The sequence below is a fragment of the Denticeps clupeoides genome, chromosome 3 (assembly GCF_900700375.1).
Source record: "Denticeps clupeoides chromosome 3, fDenClu1.1, whole genome shotgun sequence".
NCBI classification, from domain to species: Eukaryota; Metazoa; Chordata; class Actinopteri; order Clupeiformes; family Denticipitidae; genus Denticeps; species Denticeps clupeoides.
In genome coordinates, this window is record NC_041709.1 from 7,494,955 (window position 1) to 7,514,102 (window position 19,148).

General features: G+C 44.6%; 1 protein-coding gene across 1 annotated transcript; it reads right to left on the reverse strand.

Annotated features, from left to right (window-relative positions):
• Window positions 1-6: 6 nt before the first annotated feature.
• Window positions 7-18,680, reverse strand: itga2.2 (integrin, alpha 2 (CD49B, alpha 2 subunit of VLA-2 receptor), tandem duplicate 2). The gene is made up of 30 exons (XM_028974509.1): window positions 18,565-18,680; window positions 16,121-16,244; window positions 10,000-10,109; window positions 9,828-9,916; window positions 9,590-9,704; window positions 8,903-9,030; window positions 8,395-8,543; window positions 8,052-8,202; window positions 7,801-7,966; window positions 7,500-7,573; window positions 7,190-7,328; window positions 6,946-7,091; window positions 6,546-6,689; window positions 6,165-6,368; window positions 5,777-5,907; window positions 5,474-5,637; window positions 5,225-5,373; window positions 5,008-5,118; window positions 4,832-4,917; window positions 3,824-3,965; window positions 3,575-3,667; window positions 3,413-3,489; window positions 3,240-3,323; window positions 3,047-3,149; window positions 2,849-2,959; window positions 2,663-2,773; window positions 2,188-2,301; window positions 1,950-2,039; window positions 1,526-1,642; window positions 7-1,364 (listed from the first exon to the last, which is right to left on the reverse strand). Exons 1-30 carry the CDS (start codon window positions 18,611-18,613, stop codon window positions 1,275-1,277), a joined length of 3,561 nt encoding a protein of 1,186 aa, XP_028830342.1. The 5' UTR covers window positions 18,614-18,680; the 3' UTR covers window positions 7-1,274.
• Between the last annotated feature and the right edge of the window lie 468 nt (window positions 18,681-19,148).

Genomic DNA, 19,148 nt, shown 5'->3' on the forward strand with positions numbered 1-19,148 from the left:
TGTAAGTCGCTTTGGATAAAAGCGTCTGCTAAATAAAATAAAGTAAATTAAAGTAAAGTAAAAATGGCTGTCCACAAACATTTACCATCCAACCTGCCAGAACTGGACAGGATCTGCAAGGAGGAATGGCAGGGGATCCCGAAATCCAGGTGTAAAAAATGTGTTGCATATTTCCCAAAAATACTCACGGTTGCATTAAATCATAAGGGTGATTCTACTAAATACTGAGCAAAGGGTCTGAATACTTAAGACCATGTGATTTGTTAATAAATCTGCAATGTGTTTCTGTCAATATGAGGTGCTGTGTGTACATTAATGAGGAAAAAATGGCTGCAATATAACGAAGAGTGAAATTTAAGGGGGTCTGAATACTGTAAGTGAAGTTTTTCATTCAAAAACATTTTTGTCTAGGACTAGGCTTAATCCATGAACAGGAATCTGACCCTATTTGATATCTTACACATAAACTAAACTATATTTTAGATCTGTGAGATCTAACCCACAACATAATATATAAAGAAACCCTGAGTTACCATAGTACATCTGCTGTCGAGTAATCAATCAATACCTTACAATTTTTCACTCTTACCTACTCTTTTTATAGAAAGTGCTGACTTAGTATATTTGCTATTAGTAATTAAGCTTTTTTTCAATGGGAGTTCTTTTTCAAATGTATGGTCATTTTATTACATCCAAATGGTTTCCATAAAAAAATAAATTACATTTTTACTTGTATACAGCTCCTCATATGCCAGCATATGACACCAAAGATTTCAGAAAATATTTATCTGCTCTAATTATTACAAGGGTTAATAATGGTTTTGCCCTTCTGCACAGCACCATAGCCCTTATTTTAGCTTAATTTAGCCTCTGTCCAGTCATGGGCCAATAGAATTATTACTAACCCATTACTAATTGTTTTTTAACCCATGTAGCGACAACCCTGGTGCACAGCCATAAGGATTATAGAAAAAATGTTTTTGTGGAAACACTGATTGGCCAAATAACCACCTTAATATAGATAAGGAAACCTTTAAAACCTTGAAAGTGTTTAACGTTAAAATACAGTAGTTCCCCATGCCTGCATAGAGGTCTTATTATTCAGTGTCTGCCAGGTCAGAGGTCAAATGGTTCGCACCATGGTGGCCGAACCACAGAGCCCAGCTATTGTGTTTGCCCAATGCGCATTACACAAGATGGCTTCCATAAGAATCCCAGTTTTACTGGCCTCTGCAATGATCTCTTGTTTTGTCTTGATGAAGGAAACATGGCCCTCAGGCTGCGTCACCCTGGAGTTCCTCATTTTCCCTCTCTTCCTCTGGACCTTTGGCCAGCTGCTGGTACTGGCGTTTAAAAAAGCCCAGCTGGAGGAACACATATATTGTTGAATATTTGTAAGCATGCGTTATTGATTTTGGCCAAATAAAAGGCCAAATAAAATGGTTCATGCACCATCTTTAAATAGTAGACATGCTTTCTGCTACACTTTGTTGATAATTGACCTATTTCGGTTAAGATACGGTACCTTCCACAGAGTTGCGACAGCAATAGCCAGCAGGAGGAGCCCACCAAGCACACTTCCTATGATGACACCCATGGGAATGTCTCCTACTTCACCTGGTTTACTGACGGTGATTTCGTTCTGTAAACAGCATTCATGGTTCACTTATATAAAATGCTCGTTATTCATTTTACATTTACAGCATTTATCAGACGCCCTTATCCAGAGTGACTTACAATCAGTAGTTACAGGGACAGTCCCCCCTGGAGCAACTTAGGTTTAAGTGTCTTACTCAGGGACACAATGGAAGTAAGGATTTGAACCTGGGTCTTCTGGTTCCTACCACCCTACTACCATTTTAACTTAATTCATTTCACAGTATTCATTTCTGAAGTGTGTGTGAAAAACTATGATCATGTCTGGAAAGTGAGGTGAGTGCTGGTAGTACCTTAAAGTGTTTGTGAGCGATCATGATTAAGTCAGGATTGTTGCTTTCCATGTTAGTTTCCACGATCAGAGAAACCATCTGAAATGTTGACTAGACACAAATGGGAGGAGAACACTGAAAAGAACACTGTGTGTTTCAATGATGAGATGAGAATAAATAGCTCTTTTTCTTAAGTCATGTAAATAATCATTTAAAATGCAACTTGTTAATTTGGGACTGGATGGCAAGCTGTACTTACTGAGGCGAAAGTGCCAGTCCACAACCGTGTTGTAACATTTACAACATACTCTCTCTTGATTCCTAAATCTTTGAGGACACATTTCATTGTATGGCATGTAGAGGTCTTACAGTCCTGTAGACAGAGCAATATATACTGGAGTTGTACATTTTGTCAATTTTCCACATTAAGAAACAAACTGAATTAAATGAATATATTATCAAAGATGATCTTTGTATTATGTCCTCTTTACAAACTAGTCTAGCCCGAGATTTACTGAGAGACGTTACTGTTAGATTCCACATGCCCATGCCAAAGGCAAGCAGAAAGCAAAACGTCCCTCACAGTGTGTTCTTATTATATCCTGTATTTTCAAATTAGGCATATTATAATTCATACTTTTGAAAATATTACATCCTGTAAAATTATTTCTTGCATTATTAAAAGTTTTGTGCTGTTGAAAATTTGTTTTAGAAACTTCCCAAAAGGCACATACCAGTTCCTCCATGCCTCTGAAACTCTGCTTGGAGAAGGTCAATGTGTACGGATTTTTACTGATGTTCTCCGGGTCTATCAGCTTAGTCACATCGCAGTTCACATCCACATCCTAGAGAAGCATAAAGAAATTATTAAGCTCCATCCTCCATCAGTTCAGTTGACCGTGGGACTGATTTTGACTCACAGGCGCGGTCTTGACCCCAGTCACATACAGCAGTGGGTTCCCCTGAGTTGTTTTGATGGGAAGTAATACGTTGAGAAAGACCACACCAGCTCGAAAGTTACCTGTGGTAGCCTATAAGGAATTTAAGAGGAAAGTTCTCAACACATGTCTGTTATATTTAGATTTAGAATTCCCTTGTAAGAATAAGAACTGTTTTACCTTTATTGTGAAAATGAACTCTGGGCCAATGTCACTGAAATTTGCAACCGTAGTCTTAAACGTGTCCTCAGTGTCGACCACATAAAAATTAATGTTGGTTTCACTGAAAGAGATCGCATTAAATGTCTATGTGTCCAAAAGTGTATCTCTGTTTCATAATGATTTTATGGAAGTGTGCATATTATCCTCAAACCTAGTTAGGATGATCTGGGAGTCATACAGTACAGGGACAGTGATGGGTGCTTTGTTATCTGTGGGGTTTTCCTCTTTGCTGTCACTGTTATAGGGATAAAAAATGAAAATAAATAGGATATAAATCTAACTTGGTGCAAGAAAGAAAACTGTTTAGGAATGTTTAGACCATACCTTTGAGCTTCAAAGCTCACTTGAGCCTCCTTCTGTAATTTATCCAGATTAAAGTCGAAATGAACCTCAAACATTACCTGTGGACAAGAGTGGTCAAGTTTTTAGCTGGACCTCAACACTGCTCAAATGTGTTATTGCTGTCTTGTGTTACTGCAGACGTACCATTTGGTCTTTTTTAAGGGCCGGGTAGGCCACCTGGCAGGAAAGGGTTTGAGATTCAGCAGTGGATGTGCACTTTACCTCAGTCCCATCACTCTGAAGTGCAGAAAGAACACCACAAGTTCACCACCAGTACCTGGTGCATATCTACAACTTTGAATTTATTGTTCCTGAGTGCAGCCCAAAGGCCTGGCACACATTTTATTTCAGTGTTGGTTAATTTCTGAAACAATCATTTGATCATATACATACCGGTGGAGTAAAAGATGCATAGAAAAGATTGTTGGAGAATGTGGCCAAGACTCTGGTGTTGTATGAGTTTTCCTTCCTGTTATTCACAGATATGCTGAAAGAGAGACGTCTGCTGGTGGGGCTGACTACGAAGGGAGATGAACTACAGAATATGGAAACAAACAGAGGCACATTTGGATGACAGTGCCAAATGCAAATGACTTTATCACAAACAAGAAGAAAGGTGTTAACCGCATCTGCTAGTGGACTATATAGGGCAAAAATAGTGCTAGGGCTGTCTGTCCTCCTTTTTTGTATGATTGAATATTTAAAACAGCTAAAAACAGTTTCTCCACATTACCTAACCAAGCAGACAGGAACAAACAGTGTAATACAGAAATTATAGAAAAAAATGTCGTTCATTGGATTAACTAGAATAAACCACAAGCCATAAAGAATTCTACTGAGACAGTTCACATGCAACTGGGCCCCAGTAAAGTCTGCCTCTTTGAATTCGTTTTTTTTTTTCATGCTTACATATTAACTTTACAAAGGGCGGCAGAAAAACAAAGTAATTAGTGCATTTCTGTGAGTGTGATTTTTTTTTGGTAGTGGAAATTCATCATATGCTATTTCTGTAGCTCTGTTCTGCTTTCTGCTGTTTTCTGCTATTTATATTTGTACTATTACTACTACTGTTTTATTATTGCTGTTATTATTATTGCACATACATAGTACAGTAGTACACATACTTTTCTTCATTGTTCAATTGGTATTACACTTGTGCTACAATCCTTTTCACTATTTTACATTACTTGTGCTACATGCTATATATCTTTTTTATACATGTCATTTATACAGTGTAAGTCATTTTCTCATGGACATCCATGGACATGCACATTTATGCATAATTAGCAATAATTTAGCAAGGAATCTTGGCTCTTGTGCAACACATTTCATTGACCCTGTGAGAAAATTGCATATGACAAATGAATCTGAAATGAACTGCTTTCCTGCCTGAATTCATACCTTGATTGTTCCCCACTCCTTACCACACTCAGCGCTAAGTTGCACTCACACACTTCATCTGTCCCACAATCCTTTGTAAAGGGGATCTAAACCAAGGGTAAATACAGAACCAGAAAAGTGATTTATCATTCTAAAATAGCACACATGATAAGAGATCCTTTGCTGCAGTCACTCACAAAGAACTCCCAGGCATTTGGAGCAAACGCATCCAGCACAGGACTCGCATCTTGCTTCTGGAGAGCCACATCGACCCGCAAAGTGACTGAGTTGACAAAGTCTGGTGTGTCCTGTGGGCAGCGAACACAACATATCATCAAGGTTATGTCCCACATTGTTCCTCATGATCATTAAATAATGCATACAGTGTAATTCTCATAAATTCTCATCACTTACCTGCACGTAAACAGTATGGCTTTCACATGCCTGTGATGCATCTACAACAGTGTCTTTCACCAGACTGCGCTCTGAGTTACCGAACTGACCACGAGAACTCACTCTTGATGACTGAAGGTCGGCATCCAGGGTGAGATTGTATTTTATAGCTTACAGATAAAAAAAGAAGAAAAGTAACTTACTTTACATGCCCTTTATATTTGTTTTTTTGTATATTTTTTTTGTAACAAAAACCAAGAGGGGACTTACCAACTGGTCCGACCTGTGGTGTGGGCCTAAAACTTGCACTGAAGCACACAGTGGCCTCAAAGCAGAACACCAACCTACCCCCCAAATGACAGTTTTTGCTCAAGATGTTGATTTTGTCTGGTGCAAATGTGGCTTTTGCTGTAACCACTGCCACCCCTCTTGACCTGCCATGAAAAAAAGTAAATATTTTGTCCAGTTCTATGGTTCTGTGGATGGACGGATTTATGGGCAAATGGAGACATTAATTAAGTTAAGGCAGGAGAGAATACATTCTGAAAAGTGATCAGGCGAGGTAAGACTCACCAGAGCTGCACCACCTTCCCATGAGCCCCAACAGAGACATCTGGTATGTTATCACCGTTCAGATCTCCACTGCCATCCGCAGATCTGCCGAAGTACTGCAGCGTCTGGTCTACTGCCTTCCCAAGGATTTTCTAGGCCATGTAAGAACATCACAGGAACATTAACTGTTAAATTGCACTTCAGTGAGCATTTCATCTGTCTGAGAGAAGTTTTTGTAGACTGGCAACCACAACTACTAAAAATTCAATAAATATAGCAATGACAGTTATGTATTCATTCATCAAGTAATTTTATTTCTCTTGCCAAGAATAAAATGTGAATAATTTAATGGTCTTGGTGGTTGGATTATAAAAATTCTGTGAAGCAAAATTGGAGATTTTATGGAAACCTGTGAGTACTGCAGCCGGACAGTTCTGCCATCTCCATAGTAAATGTAAATGGTTCCATGGTTGCTGTCTTCCAAAGGTGCTCCAACCACCACATCCTTGAAGCCATCTACATTGAGGTCAGGCACAGCTGCAATAGTCATTCCAAACCGGGCATTCTCTGTCTGGGAGGGACCTTCTAGAGACCCCTGGTCACTTAGTATTCCCTGAGGAGAGCCAGCAGGCAGTCGTTATTTACTAAATGTCTGTAAATTCATCTAATTTCTTGTATTGGCTAAACAAATGCAAAACATAGAAATAAAGCAAATGTAACTATTTATGATATATCTTACATGTACTACAACATTCGAAATAATTTAAAAAACGACCTGCTTCTTACTCACCTTGGAAATGGAGAACATGTACACTTTTCCTCTCTCCTTCTTCTGCTCGGTCATGAACATAGGTGCTCCAACTAGCAGCACGTCGGTGACACCATCTCGGTTCACATCCAGAGGACAAAGCACACTGCCAAAATATGAGCCAATCTAAAAAAAAAAAAAAAGGGCAGGGGGGTTTGGAGTCAGGAATGATCACAGCATTTCAACCACCTCCCAGTTTGATTTAGAAAGTTTTATTTATGAAGTATGTGAACCTGAGCATGTTGTCTTCAGTCACTAGAGAACAAAATGTGTCTATACAGCAATAAAACCATACTCTCAGCCAACACTAACATATGACCAGTCTTACAAATTCAAATGTTTGTTGGTAAATTAATCACTGAGAAGGTATAAATTCTGTTACCTGAGTTCCTCTCTGTATGTCTATAATGAGTGGCTCTGATTTGCTGTTGATGGTGTACACCACCACCAGTCCAGCATGCTTGGTCCGAGGAGCCCCAGCAACGTAGTACTCAACACTTCCATCTGTCAGTCCCGACACAGAATAACCTAAGAGCACAAGAGCCATGGTCAGACCAGATTGATTTCATTATTTCATTAGTACAGTTCCTGTTTCTTTTTTTTTTTTTTTTTTTACTTTTTCTCACCCAGATATGAACTGTGGTTTCGGTCCTCCAGGATACTCTCGAAAATGTTCTTTGGCAAAATGTTAAATTTCTGAGCAGCTTGATGAACCACCGTTCCAGTCCAGCCATAAGCTCCTACAGCTCCCAGCACCAGAGCATCCTGCACACAAAAACAATGTGCTGTAAAGCAGCCTCGGAAACACACACCCATTTCAAAGCCCTTTGTAACAATGTCATGTTTGTCACCAGCTGTGGAGAATGTGGACTTTACAGGGAGTGAAGGGGAGTGAAAAAGCAGGGTAAATTGTGAGGCATGATATAAGCAAGGTACCTCTTTACTGGTCTGATATGCACTGAAACCAACTTGGGAAAACTCCATGTTGAAATCTCCCCCTTTGCCTGTTCCTGCAGGTACACAAACACAGCACGATATGGGAGGTGACAATAAGCACAGCAGTTTTGATGCGTGTGAAGGGTTTTGGGACATACAGGTTGATTTTGTGAGTTCCTTTCCAGAGCCTGCACCAAAATTAAACTGTGAAGTCTGTGTGCACCGTCTCCGAAGTTTGAAAGTGAAACTATCCTTATGAGACATACAGAATATAGAGTGGGGAGAAAGGATTCACTCATACCCTCTATGTTAAAAATGCGGTCTCCTAGTGTTCCTGCTATCTCTGATAGAGCCACCTCATCAGACACATTGAAGAAGTACTTCTCTGGTGGGGAGCTGGCTATGGATTTTATTTCTGCTATCAGGTCTTTGGCATCTTTGCCCTCTCTGTTGTAGTAGCCAAGAACCTGGGAAAAAGTGCAAAATATTATTAGCATACTGAGCGAGGGGTCCAGATAATATGTAACATATCTTTCATTGCCACTCACTCACAGCAATGCCAAAGCGGGTGATCATGTCTGTATTACAAGCAGCAATCACTCCCTCCTGCATATCCCGGTCATGTGATTCACCATCCGTCACCACAATCATAACCTTAGTGGCTCCTGCACGACCTCCATTGATTGGTAGAAATGCCTGTTGTCTGAGAGACAAGTGTAGAAACAGAGACAAATTGTCATTACAATGTTCTAATCAATAACAAAAACGGACAACTGCTGTGGTAATTTCTGCCTTTTGATTAGCATATTGTCAAACCTATAATATAAAAATATTGTGCACTTTCATGTGCACAGAGAACTATTAAAAGCTTGCACAGGTATCATTGCTTCTGTACCTTGCATGCTGTATGGCTGTGAAAGTCCTAGTTTCCTGGCCACCTCTCTGATATATTTTTTGTGCCGCGGCAAGCATGGTGTTCTTTGTTTTATATGAATTGAGTTTGTATTCAACCGACACAACTTCTCCATACTGTAGGACGCTCACCTAAAAAAACAACAACAAAAAAACAAATCAAAAGTAAATAAAAAAATATAATGTAGTGGTGGGCAGTGGTGGCCTAGCGGTTAAGGAAGCGGCCCCGTTATCGGAAGGTTGCCGGTTCGAATCCCGATCCACCAAGGTGCCACTGAGGTGCCACTGAGCAAAGCACCGTCCCCACACACTGCTCCCCGGGCGCCTGTCATGGCTGCCCACTGCTCACTCAGGGTGATGGGTTAAATGCAGAGGACAAATTTCACTGTGTGCATCGTGTGCTGTACTCCTGTGTATCACATGTGACAATCACTTCACTTTTTTTTTTTTTTTTTATAATAACACAAATACATACATGATGGGAAACTTACCTGAGTGGTAGTAGGTCCAATATCCAGACTCTTTATTAGTTCAGTGAGGAATCTAACAACAGGTGGCCATGGATATATACTGTTGGAACCGTCCAAAACAATAGCTATGTCCATTGGGCCTCCGCAAGCTAGAGACCAAACGAGTTTATATTCATATTAATTAATTCAGAACATACCAACATGCTCTAAAACAATAAACAGAACATACAGTAGAGTGAAAAACTGTACACACCCCTGTTAAAATGCTGGGATTTTGTAATTCACCTATGTCACCTATGACCACACTCACTCACTTTTCATAACCACTTAGAGCCCATCCCAGGAAATTGGAGGCAGGGACTCACCCAGGGTGTGACGGTTATCGGCATGGCCTCACACCTCAAAGGGTGGGAGTTCAAATCCCAGCTTGGACCTTTGAATTTGCAGGCCCTCACAGTGGGTGTGAGTGTAAGTGTGTGTGTCTGTGTGTGTGTGTGTGCCCTGGCATGAGCTGGAAGTGGTTATGGAAAGTGAGTAAGTACAAAATTCAGCACTCAGGGTCAGGTGTCTGGCTCAGGGACACAATGGTAGAAAGTGTGATTTGAACCTGCAAACTTTTGTGGTTATCTGGCTCATAGGCAAGCATGTTACCCACTGGGATACTATTACTTGGCTACAGGACAAGTGTTGTGGCTGAAAGGATCTTACTTTGGACAGCTGGGGAAAATGCAGAGAGGAGAGTAAACTGAGGGGTGACCATGCCACACACACCAGGGTAAAAATACTGATTTCCACACTGCTGTGCCCACAGAGGGCCACACATCTGAAAAAAGACAAAACATTTCACTGGTGGTGCAAGAAATAAGTCCATGTCCAAGGACAATTCTGCTGCTTGGTTATATAAAGAAAGAAAGATTATTTTTGCTATTTTACTTCTGCACTTTACCATGAATTTGTCATTAGTTGTCCGAGTGAGAGTCAAACCTAGGCTCATGTTGACATTGACATTCTTGACATCTGGTATGTTGACTGAGTCTAAAGAAAAATTTAATTGTATCAGAACAAAGCTTCATAAAATGTTCAGATCTTTCAATAGTTTGTTATTGAATCCAACTTACTCTGCAGATTTAGTTTATCACAGCTGGATCCAGTACCCGAGACAGAACACCTGTAAATGTCCCCCTTCCTATTACTAGGAAGTCCACTCAAAGGAGATCCCACCAACAACCTAAAAAATATAAATCAAATAATAAATTACAGGAACAATACAACTACAATTGTTAGTAACAGTTTTGCCAACCACACTTTCTGCATTAATTGATCTGTCATAATTTGGGAAGGTGGTATATGCATCTTGAATTTGATTTGGAACTGGTGAAACTGCTTTCACTGTTAAAAACCAGCAGCGAGCACATTACTCAGCATCGGTTTATATAAATTCTTGGATTAAATGACCTGCTTTAGATCATGCCACAGCACATTACTTTTTTATGCCTTTTCTGAAATAGTCTCTTGCTGACAAGCAAATGTTGGACATTTTTGATGCAGGTTTTTGCCCTGCGAGGCAGGTCTGTTTGTCTGTCTTGTGTATTTCTGCAGGACTGTCAAGAGCAGACCGCGTCCTTCCAGCATTGGTGGAGTTGTGGCCGCCCCTATGGATGTGGTTAGCTGAGTGATCAATGCGAACTATCAAAGGAGAAGTCTGGTGTACCAGCAGGAAGGAGGGGCGAATGACTGGTGATGTTGCTCCCGTTACCGTCCTGTTGTCATGTTTCGTGCTGCCCTGTGGTTCCTTGATCAATATGGTACATTGATTTTCACTGAATAAAACCATACTGGATCTCTCTTTGTGGCATTTGTCCGTGTTAGTGGGCTCGAGCTAGTGCAGTCCAACACCGGCTTGTCACTGTATTGTCGCTGTCTCTGACTCCTAGACATGGGGACATGATAGTTTGTCCCACTAATGTAGTAAAATGCTGTAGAGGTTTCTGCTTTTCTTTGTTGATTGTTCACCACTCTTAATGCAACAATAGAATATCATCAGGAGGGAAGCCAGCAACCAGTACTGGTTATTCTGAGATGAAATGTATTTAAATTGTGAAGCACTGCACTAACAAAAATGCAAAAACAACAATAATAATTCTGCTCATAATATCAAACATATGTTTGAATATTATTAACTTATTATTTATTCCAATACAGACAATTGTATTATAATTCAGGAGTGTAAGTGAAGTGATTGTCATTGTGAAACACTGCAGCACAGCACACAGTGCGCACAATGAAATGTGTCCTCTGCTTTTAACCATCACCCTTGTTGAGCAGTGGGCAGCCATGAAAGGCACCCTGGGAGCAGTGTGGGGATGGTACTTTGCTCAGTTGCACCTCAGTGGCACCATGGCGGTTCGGGATTCGAACCTGCAACCTTCTGATTGCGGGGCCGCTTCCTTAACTGCTAGGCCACCACTGGTCCTGTAATAATTGTGTTACATGACAGTTTTCTTTAAGGCAGAAATCCAAGTAATCACCATAGCTGGATTACTCTGCAGGATATGAGCATCAGAACGACACTGTAAGTCATACCAGTGTGTGTAGGTGTACTGTGAGTTCACTCGATTATACACATTAGAGCTAACCACACCTTCCAGATAAAAGGCACAAAAATACTCTTCTGAGAGTAAACACTACATTCCTATCAGTGGTGCACTGCACTTTGACTCAATACATCCGGCAAGAAATGAACCTTCCTAAAATGGTTAAGGACTCTGATAAAGACAACAGGAAGCAGGGTCACTATCAGTTTAGTCCCCAAACATAAAAAACTCTAGTGCAGTATATTTCATACAGATGTGTGATCATTACACTTATAGATATTGGATAATATTCCTTTATTAGTACCATAAGTGGCACAAAATTTCATCTTATCTTTACTGATATGTTTTACCAGATCAGTAGTCTTTAGTCTTTCATCTGACATAGCTTTGGTCTGTCTGAGATTAGTAATTATTAATGCAATGCAAAGACTTTGGTCAAAATACTTCAGAATTATTGTACCTGGCATAAAAGTCACTTTTTTATAGAACAGGAATTGTGCAATCTTCTGAGACAGACACTCTTCTGGGAAGTGAGGTAAGACATACGTATGCATGATAATGCATGATTCACAGAGAAGGTCTGTGCTGCCTGCAAGAGAAGTGATGTCACCGAGTCCATGTTTGCCTGTGTCTCAAGAACAGCCCACTGTGTCACAGGAAGTGGCTCATTTAACAAAGAAACTCTGACCCGGGCGTATGATGCAACATGTTTGGGAATACCTTATAAAGTTCTGTTGCGTATTCACCCCTCTTCTAGACTGAGATTAAATGAGCTGCATTTTTATACCTTGACTGTATCACAGTAGAAGGCAGCTCTAATTTTAAGAAGATGCTCTGAGACGAACAAATGGGCAGACTACAATTGCTGCTCCATTAAATATAATTTCCATAGAAGCAGACGTTTGGGGTTGTCACGTCTACGGACTTACGAGGGAAGGAAGCGCAGAGGTTTGACATACTGGGAACGGGGGTTTTATTATAACAAACAAAGAAATACAAATAAAGACTGGCGCGGTGGCCGAAAACGATTTAAACTTAAATAAAGAACATAAACAAACCCGTAGGCGTGTGGCGATTGCCAGAACTCAAAACACATAACACCAAACAAGGTCAAGTTCGTGCATAGAGTTCACGAAAATGCCAGCGACCCCGAACGGGCGGAAACTTCCGGCATTTATGGGGCGTCAGGATTGGGTTCCGGTGTGGAGCCCAGCTGCAGGCAATCCTGACAGAGCCCCCCCTCCAAGGGCTACGTCCTCGGAGCCCCAACAGTACCATCAGTGGAGGCGGCGGGGCGGACGGCGGCAACCACAGGGCTCCTGCCCTGCTGTATCCTCCCCTTGGAGGACCCGGTCCCTCGGGCTGGCTCCCCGGCGTGGTCAGGCGTGGCGGCCCCGGTCCCTCGGGCTGGCTCCCCGGCGTGGTCAGGCGTGGCGGCCCCGGTCCCTCGGCCTGGCTCCCCGGCGTGGTCAGGCGTGGCGGCCCCGGTCCCTCGGCCTGGCTCCCCGGCGTGGTCAGGCGTGGCGGCCCCGGTCCCTCGGCCTGGCTCCCCGGCGTGGTCAGGCGTGGCGGCCCCGGACCCTCGGCCTGGCTCCCCGGCGTGGTCCCGCTTGGCGGCCCCGGACCCTCGGCCTGGCTCCCCGGCGTGGTCCCGCTTGGCGGCCCCGGACCCTCGGCCTGGCTCCCCGGCGTGGTCCCGCTTGGCGGCCCCGGACCCTCGGCCTGGCTCCCCGGCGTGGTCCCGCTTGGCGGCCCCGGACCCTCGTACCTGCACACAATAATCAGGGCCGATCCATCTGGGTACGTGTGGGCCCTGTCTCCACACGTCTCCTCTGACACATCTTGTGTCACCCCCTGCACCGCGCAGGGAGATTGTCCCAGAACCTCCGGCGACTGTTCCAGGCACCCCAGGCTGGTGCCTTCTGGGACTATGCAGCCCCTCTCGCTGCCCGGCCCTGGTGCCAAGGGGGAGGCATTGCCAGACCATCCGGCTAGCCCCTTCTGCGTCCGTTGGGACAAGCAGGCCCTCTTCCTGCCTGTCCCAGCTGGGTCCTCATGCCTACCCGGGGGCTCTATGGCGCTCCACCCCTTTGGAGGCAGACGCAGGCCCATGCCTGGCCCGCCCTCCTCACTGGCTACCGGAGGACCCAGCTCAATCGCTTCCCCACCTACCCTCCCCTCAGGAGGAGTCCCCAACCCGAACTGCACCCCCCCAAAAAATTCTTTGGGGGAGCACCCCCCCCGGCTGGACTTAGGGGTACCTTGGGGCTTGTCCACCTCGCCTTGGACCAGCACATTCGGGTCAGGAACCTCCTCCCTGGGGTTCGGCTCCGTGGCTGGGTCGCCATCTGGTGGACACAAAGAGGGGAAGTGGGGGCGACATACGGACACATATGCCACGCACACACACACAGACAGAGACAGACAGAAGAGAGGGTCGTCTGGCTCCCTCTCTGGGCTCTCCGGGACCTCCTCAGGGGGCACAGCCAGGATCTCGGGAGGTGCGATCTTTTCGTCGCCCGCCAGTGCTTGGTCTTCTTGCCCCGGATCCTGACTGGCGCTGGACGTGGTGGAGGAGCAGAGTTCGATCCATGGCTCAGGCTCTGGCCGATCAAACTCCGCCCTCAGTCTCTGCTGGAAGTCCCGAAAACTGCTGTCTGTCTCTCCCTGCTGCCAGAGGGCTGTGCTCCAGCCCCATGCTGACCCAAGCAGACACGCGAGGATGGTGATGGTCTCATCAGTGTCTGCTGCCCCACTGAAGGGTCCTGGGACCATTTGGCTGTCCCACACGGGGCTGGGCACGTCGCTGGAGATGGTGGTGGGCGTGTGGCGTGGGGGGTGGTGGACATCTTCTCCAGCATGCGGGGGGCGCTGGTGATGCGCTGCCGTTCAGCTGGGGAACGTCCGAGCAGAGGGAAGGCGGGTCGGCGACTGGAGCTGGGAGGGCATCTTCCCTGTGAGGCAGTTCCGGCAGTGCAGTTGCTGGCTGGCGACCTCCTGTTGCCCTGTTCCACCAGCTTACCCCCACATCGCTGTCCTCCTCCTCACTGTTGTCGCACCTCTGGGACTGACGTGGGTTTCCACGGACCTCGCAACGATCATGGACGGGCACGATGGGCGGAGCCATCCCGGCACCGACTGCCCAATCGGCGTCATCCTCGTGTTGGTCCGTGTCGACCTCATACCCTCGGAAGTCACGTGGATCTTCACGGATGTCGCGACAATCTCGGACGCGCGCGCTGGGTGGAGCCATCCCGGCCCCGACTGCCCAACGAAAATCCACGTCATTGTCGCTTTCGTCATCCGTGTCCTCCCACCTGTGACTCAGAGGGTCGTCCACCCTGCGGACATCCTGGACCCAGGGTGCGATCAACTCCCAGGGACAGTACTCTGGCCATTCGGGCTGGAGCCTGCCCACCTCCTCGCTGGACGAACGCCGCCGTTGACGCTTCTCACCCCCCTGGAAGTGACGTGGGTCCCCACGGACCTCGCGACGATTGCAGACTGGTGCGATGGGCGGAGCCCAACTCTCGTCTCCCGTGCTCTCGTCGTCGTCCGTGTCGTCCCAGTCCACGGGGAGCCTTGCCAGCAGAGCGCAGAGTTCTTGGCTCGACATGGCGAAGATCGTGGGGGTCGCATCTTCTGCGCTCGCTGCCCACGTCACTTCCTCGCTGCTGCCGACGCCAACGTCCTCGCTCCGCCCACTCACCCGCCGACGTTGTCGCTTCCGGGTTTCGCGGAGTTTCCCGGGGGTGACGTCATCACCCGGCGCCGCGTACCACGGCTTCTCGGGGAGAAAACGCTCCACCAGAACGGGCGGCGCGTCTCTCCCCTGGCGTCCGCGTTCGCCGCGCCGGGCTGCGTCCTTCGCGGCGTTTCTTCTCCTCTGCTTTCTACCTCTGCGCTTTTGGGGGGTCGCTGGCATTCTGTCACGTCTACGGACTTACGAGGGAAGGAAGCGCAGAGGTTTGACATACTGGGAACGGGGGTTTTATTATAACAAACAAAGAAATACAAATAAAGACTGGCGCGGTGGCCGAAAACGATTTAAACTTAAATAAAGAACATAAACAAACCCGTAGGCGTGTGGCGATTGCCAGAACTCAAAACACATAACACCAAACAAGGTCAAGTTCGTGCATAGAGTTCACGAAAATGCCAGCGACCCCGAACGGGCGGAAACTTCCGGCATTTATGGGGCGTCAGGATTGGGTTCCGGTGTGGAGCCCAGCTGCAGGCAATCCTGACAGGGGTCTTGAAAAATGATGGCACTCTGTTTAATTGCTGCGTGTGTCTGCCGATTTACAGGCACTTCCTTAGTCTATGTGGCCGAGTATCATGTTACAGCACACTAGGAAATGTAGCATTTACTGAAATGGTTTGTTTGCAAAGGGAATGAAGAGAAAGGAAGTGTCATGTCTCTGGAGAAAACAAAAATTCTCCAAACACTGTCTGTGGGATGGTCTGTACTGTAGAGAACAGGAAGTTTGCGGAGAGTAGATTAATCGTGGAGGCAGTCAAGATGCAACGTCACTATTCCAGTTCTAAGTAACATGCAACTGTGCATGCATTTACAAAACACTTTTCAGCACATGATCATGCTCAGTCCTGTACAGAGTGCAGACCCTGTATCATAAATACTTACCATTTCCCTTGGTAATTGCTGAATTGTTGAACACTGTAACCAAACTGCTCTTCTGCTGGGCCAGTGAACACCTTGGCTCCCACTGTCCCAACATTAAATCCATGGCAATCCTGTGTGACCCAACCTGCAGAACACCAAGCACAGGTACAAGAGAATGTAAAAAAAGATGTTATAAAGATGTTATAGATGTTATAAGATGCCAATGTTATAGTTTCTGTCTCACATGTTATGATTATTTATTTAATTGGTATTTCTTCAGTTCAGCTAGCTGTAGCTTTGAAGCCAACAATATGAATAGAAATTCCTAATTTAAAGGGAAAGACATGAAACAAACTGCCTAAAGCTGCCTAATTTCAGTTTTGTACATGCATTAACACTAGACAGATTGTGACCTGGAACCGAGTGCCTCACGGCCCATCAGATTGAAGCATGCTGCAGCACGATGTGTGCTCAGGTAAAGAGGCTGAAGCACAGACATGTAGGTTACAATGGTTGGTTACAGATAAACACAGCGGCTTCAAAGACTGAGGCTTCAATTAGAGCAGCCCATGGATACAAACAATAGTTATCAGCACGTGTAGTAGTCCGTCCTCTCGATGACTTTCTGCCTACATTCACCATGCGACTGGCATTTTGTGATTAGGGATATTTTTGTGATGACTGCTAGACCTTTGCAAGAAAATCTTTTATTATTATTATTTATTCATATGTAATTATGCTAAGCTGAAATCCAGCAGCATGTTACAAGAAGTTACTAAAAAAGTAATGCAATTTCCACAAAAGGGGCCTTCGGAAGCAAATGAACTGCAAGGTACATTTCAGAACTAGCTAAGGTCAATATGCTTCACAACAAGCCCATTTCCTGTGTTTACTAAGGTGATCTCACAGTAACACCACACCTCCAGATATAAACGTAAAGTCACCTCTTCCTCAATGAAACTGCGGAGGAAGCTTGTGAGAACCTCTGCAAACATCAGCAGAATGGAGTGAACAGTGCCGACTGATGCTGCATGTTGGTACAGCAAATGGTGTAAACATTTTTGCAGTTACCATATTGAGTCAAAACTCATTTAATTTATTTACTGGTCCAGACAGAAACTGTGGGAGTCATGGAGGACAACGCTTCCTTCCTAGAACTTCCAAAAAACAATGCCGTTTCAGAAATGATGTGTGATGTGTGCAGTAAAAAAGGGCTGCCCTTTGACATGGCCGACATGACTAAGGTCTCTTATAAGCCCGGCCAGTGCGTTCCACCATCTGTCGCACTGGAATCAGAAATTCCAGGCAGGGGCCTGCCTTGCTGTCAACAAAGAAGTTCTTAGTTTAAAACAAGCCTGAGTCTGCACGGGCTCGTAGGAGAAGAGTGTGCAGGGAAAGACAGATCCCCACTACTGACTGTGCTAATGCTGCAGATTCAGCTCCAATGCCGTTCCACTCCAGTGGCTGCTTTATGGTCAGTAAGCTGGATAACCCAGTCTAGTCCCGCTGTGACACTACACGGGGTTTCTGTCCGAACAGGAAGGCATGAGAACTGGCTCAGAGTGTGTGTTCTGCTCGCAGTCAAGGTTCAGAATTCAGAGGTGATCATAAGTATGCACACAATCACATTTCACAATCACAATCACAACCAGTACTGTAACAAACAGCAGTCTTAGCAAAAACTGTCAGACATCATGTAAAGTATAAAGACAGGTATCATATAAAAAGTATAAAGTCAGGGATCATGTACAAAATATAAAGTCAGGCATCATGTAAAAAGTATAAAGTTAGGCATCATGTAAAAAGTATAAAGTCAGGCATCATGAAATGTATGAAGTCAGGCATCATGTAAAAAGTATAAAGTCAGGCATCATGAAATGTATGAAGTCAGGCATCATGTAAAAAGTATAAAGTCAGGCATCATGTAAAAAGAATAAAGTCAGGCATCAGGTAAAAAGTATAAAGTCAGGCATTATGTAAAAAGTATAAAGTCAGGGATCATGTAAAAAGTATAAAGTCAGGCATTATGTAAAAAGTATAAAGTCAGGCATCATGTAAAAAGTATAAAGTCAGGCATTATGTAAAAAGTATAAAGTCAGGGATCATGTAAAAAGTATAAAGTCAGGCATCATGTAAAAAGTATAAAGTCAGGCATAATGAAATGTATGAAGTCAGGCCTCTTGTAATGTATAACGTCAGGGATCATGTAAAAAGTATAAAGTCAGGGATCATGTAAAAAGTATAAAGTCAGGGATCATGCAGAAAGTATAAAGTCAGGCATCATGTAAAAAGTATAAAGTCAGGCATCATGTAATGTATGAAGTCAGGCATCTTGTAATGTATAAAGTCAGGGATCATGTAAAAGTATAAAGTGTCATGTCTTCAGAGCAGCGCAGCGCACTGAGCTGCAAGGTGCACAGAGCCGGACCGATCACTCTGAAAACGCATTCAGTGGAAAAACTTACTTTGTGTTAGAAGCAGTACGCCGAGCCCCTTCACCAGAACTTCCTCCATGTTCACGCGGGAACAGAGACAAGTTTTTGCCCGCAGAAAGCAGACACAACACAAGTTATAGGAGGCAGCCTGTCTGCCCGTGGTGGTGGGCGTCGTTTGTGACGTCATCAAATCCCCGCCTTGCTTCTGAGGGGAAATTCACGCTTAAAGCCTCCACAGGTAAGGTCTTGGTTCTTTTACTGCGATCTGAAAATCTGAGCCAGAACGACAGAATGTTTAAACATAAAACTACTGCATAGTGAAAGCGTGACCCATTCATTTAATTCAAAACCCTAAATGCAATCTTATTTCTATTTTTATTTCTATGTGTTTTCTATCACTCTGAAGTGGCTGTTGCTGGTGTGTTTGTTGTTGTGCTGCAACATTGCTGTACAGTAAGTAAAATTGTGTCATGTTTACAGCCGTGGCGGTGTTTGATATGGGCGACATGGGCGGTTGCCCAGGACGGCATCGTGGTGGAGGAGGCTTCAGGGGCATCGGCCATTTGTTTTGAGCGCACGCCCATGTTGCCCTGACGTCATGACGTCATTGCATG

Bases quoted from the DNA above. Each gene is read 5' to 3' on its own strand.
- itga2.2 (XM_028974509.1), bottom strand. From the start codon at position 18,613: ATGGAGGAAGTTCTGGTGAAGGGGCTCGGCGTACTGCTTCTAACACAA. The intron at 10,110-16,120 runs GTAAGTATTTAT...TATATTTTTTAG, and splicing joins AGCAATTACCAAGGGAAATG to GTTGTTGGTGGGATCTCCTT. The intron at 7,574-7,800 runs GTATGAGTGAAT...GTGTACCTGCAG, and splicing joins CCGCATTTTTAACATAGAGG to GAACAGGCAAAGGGGGAGAT.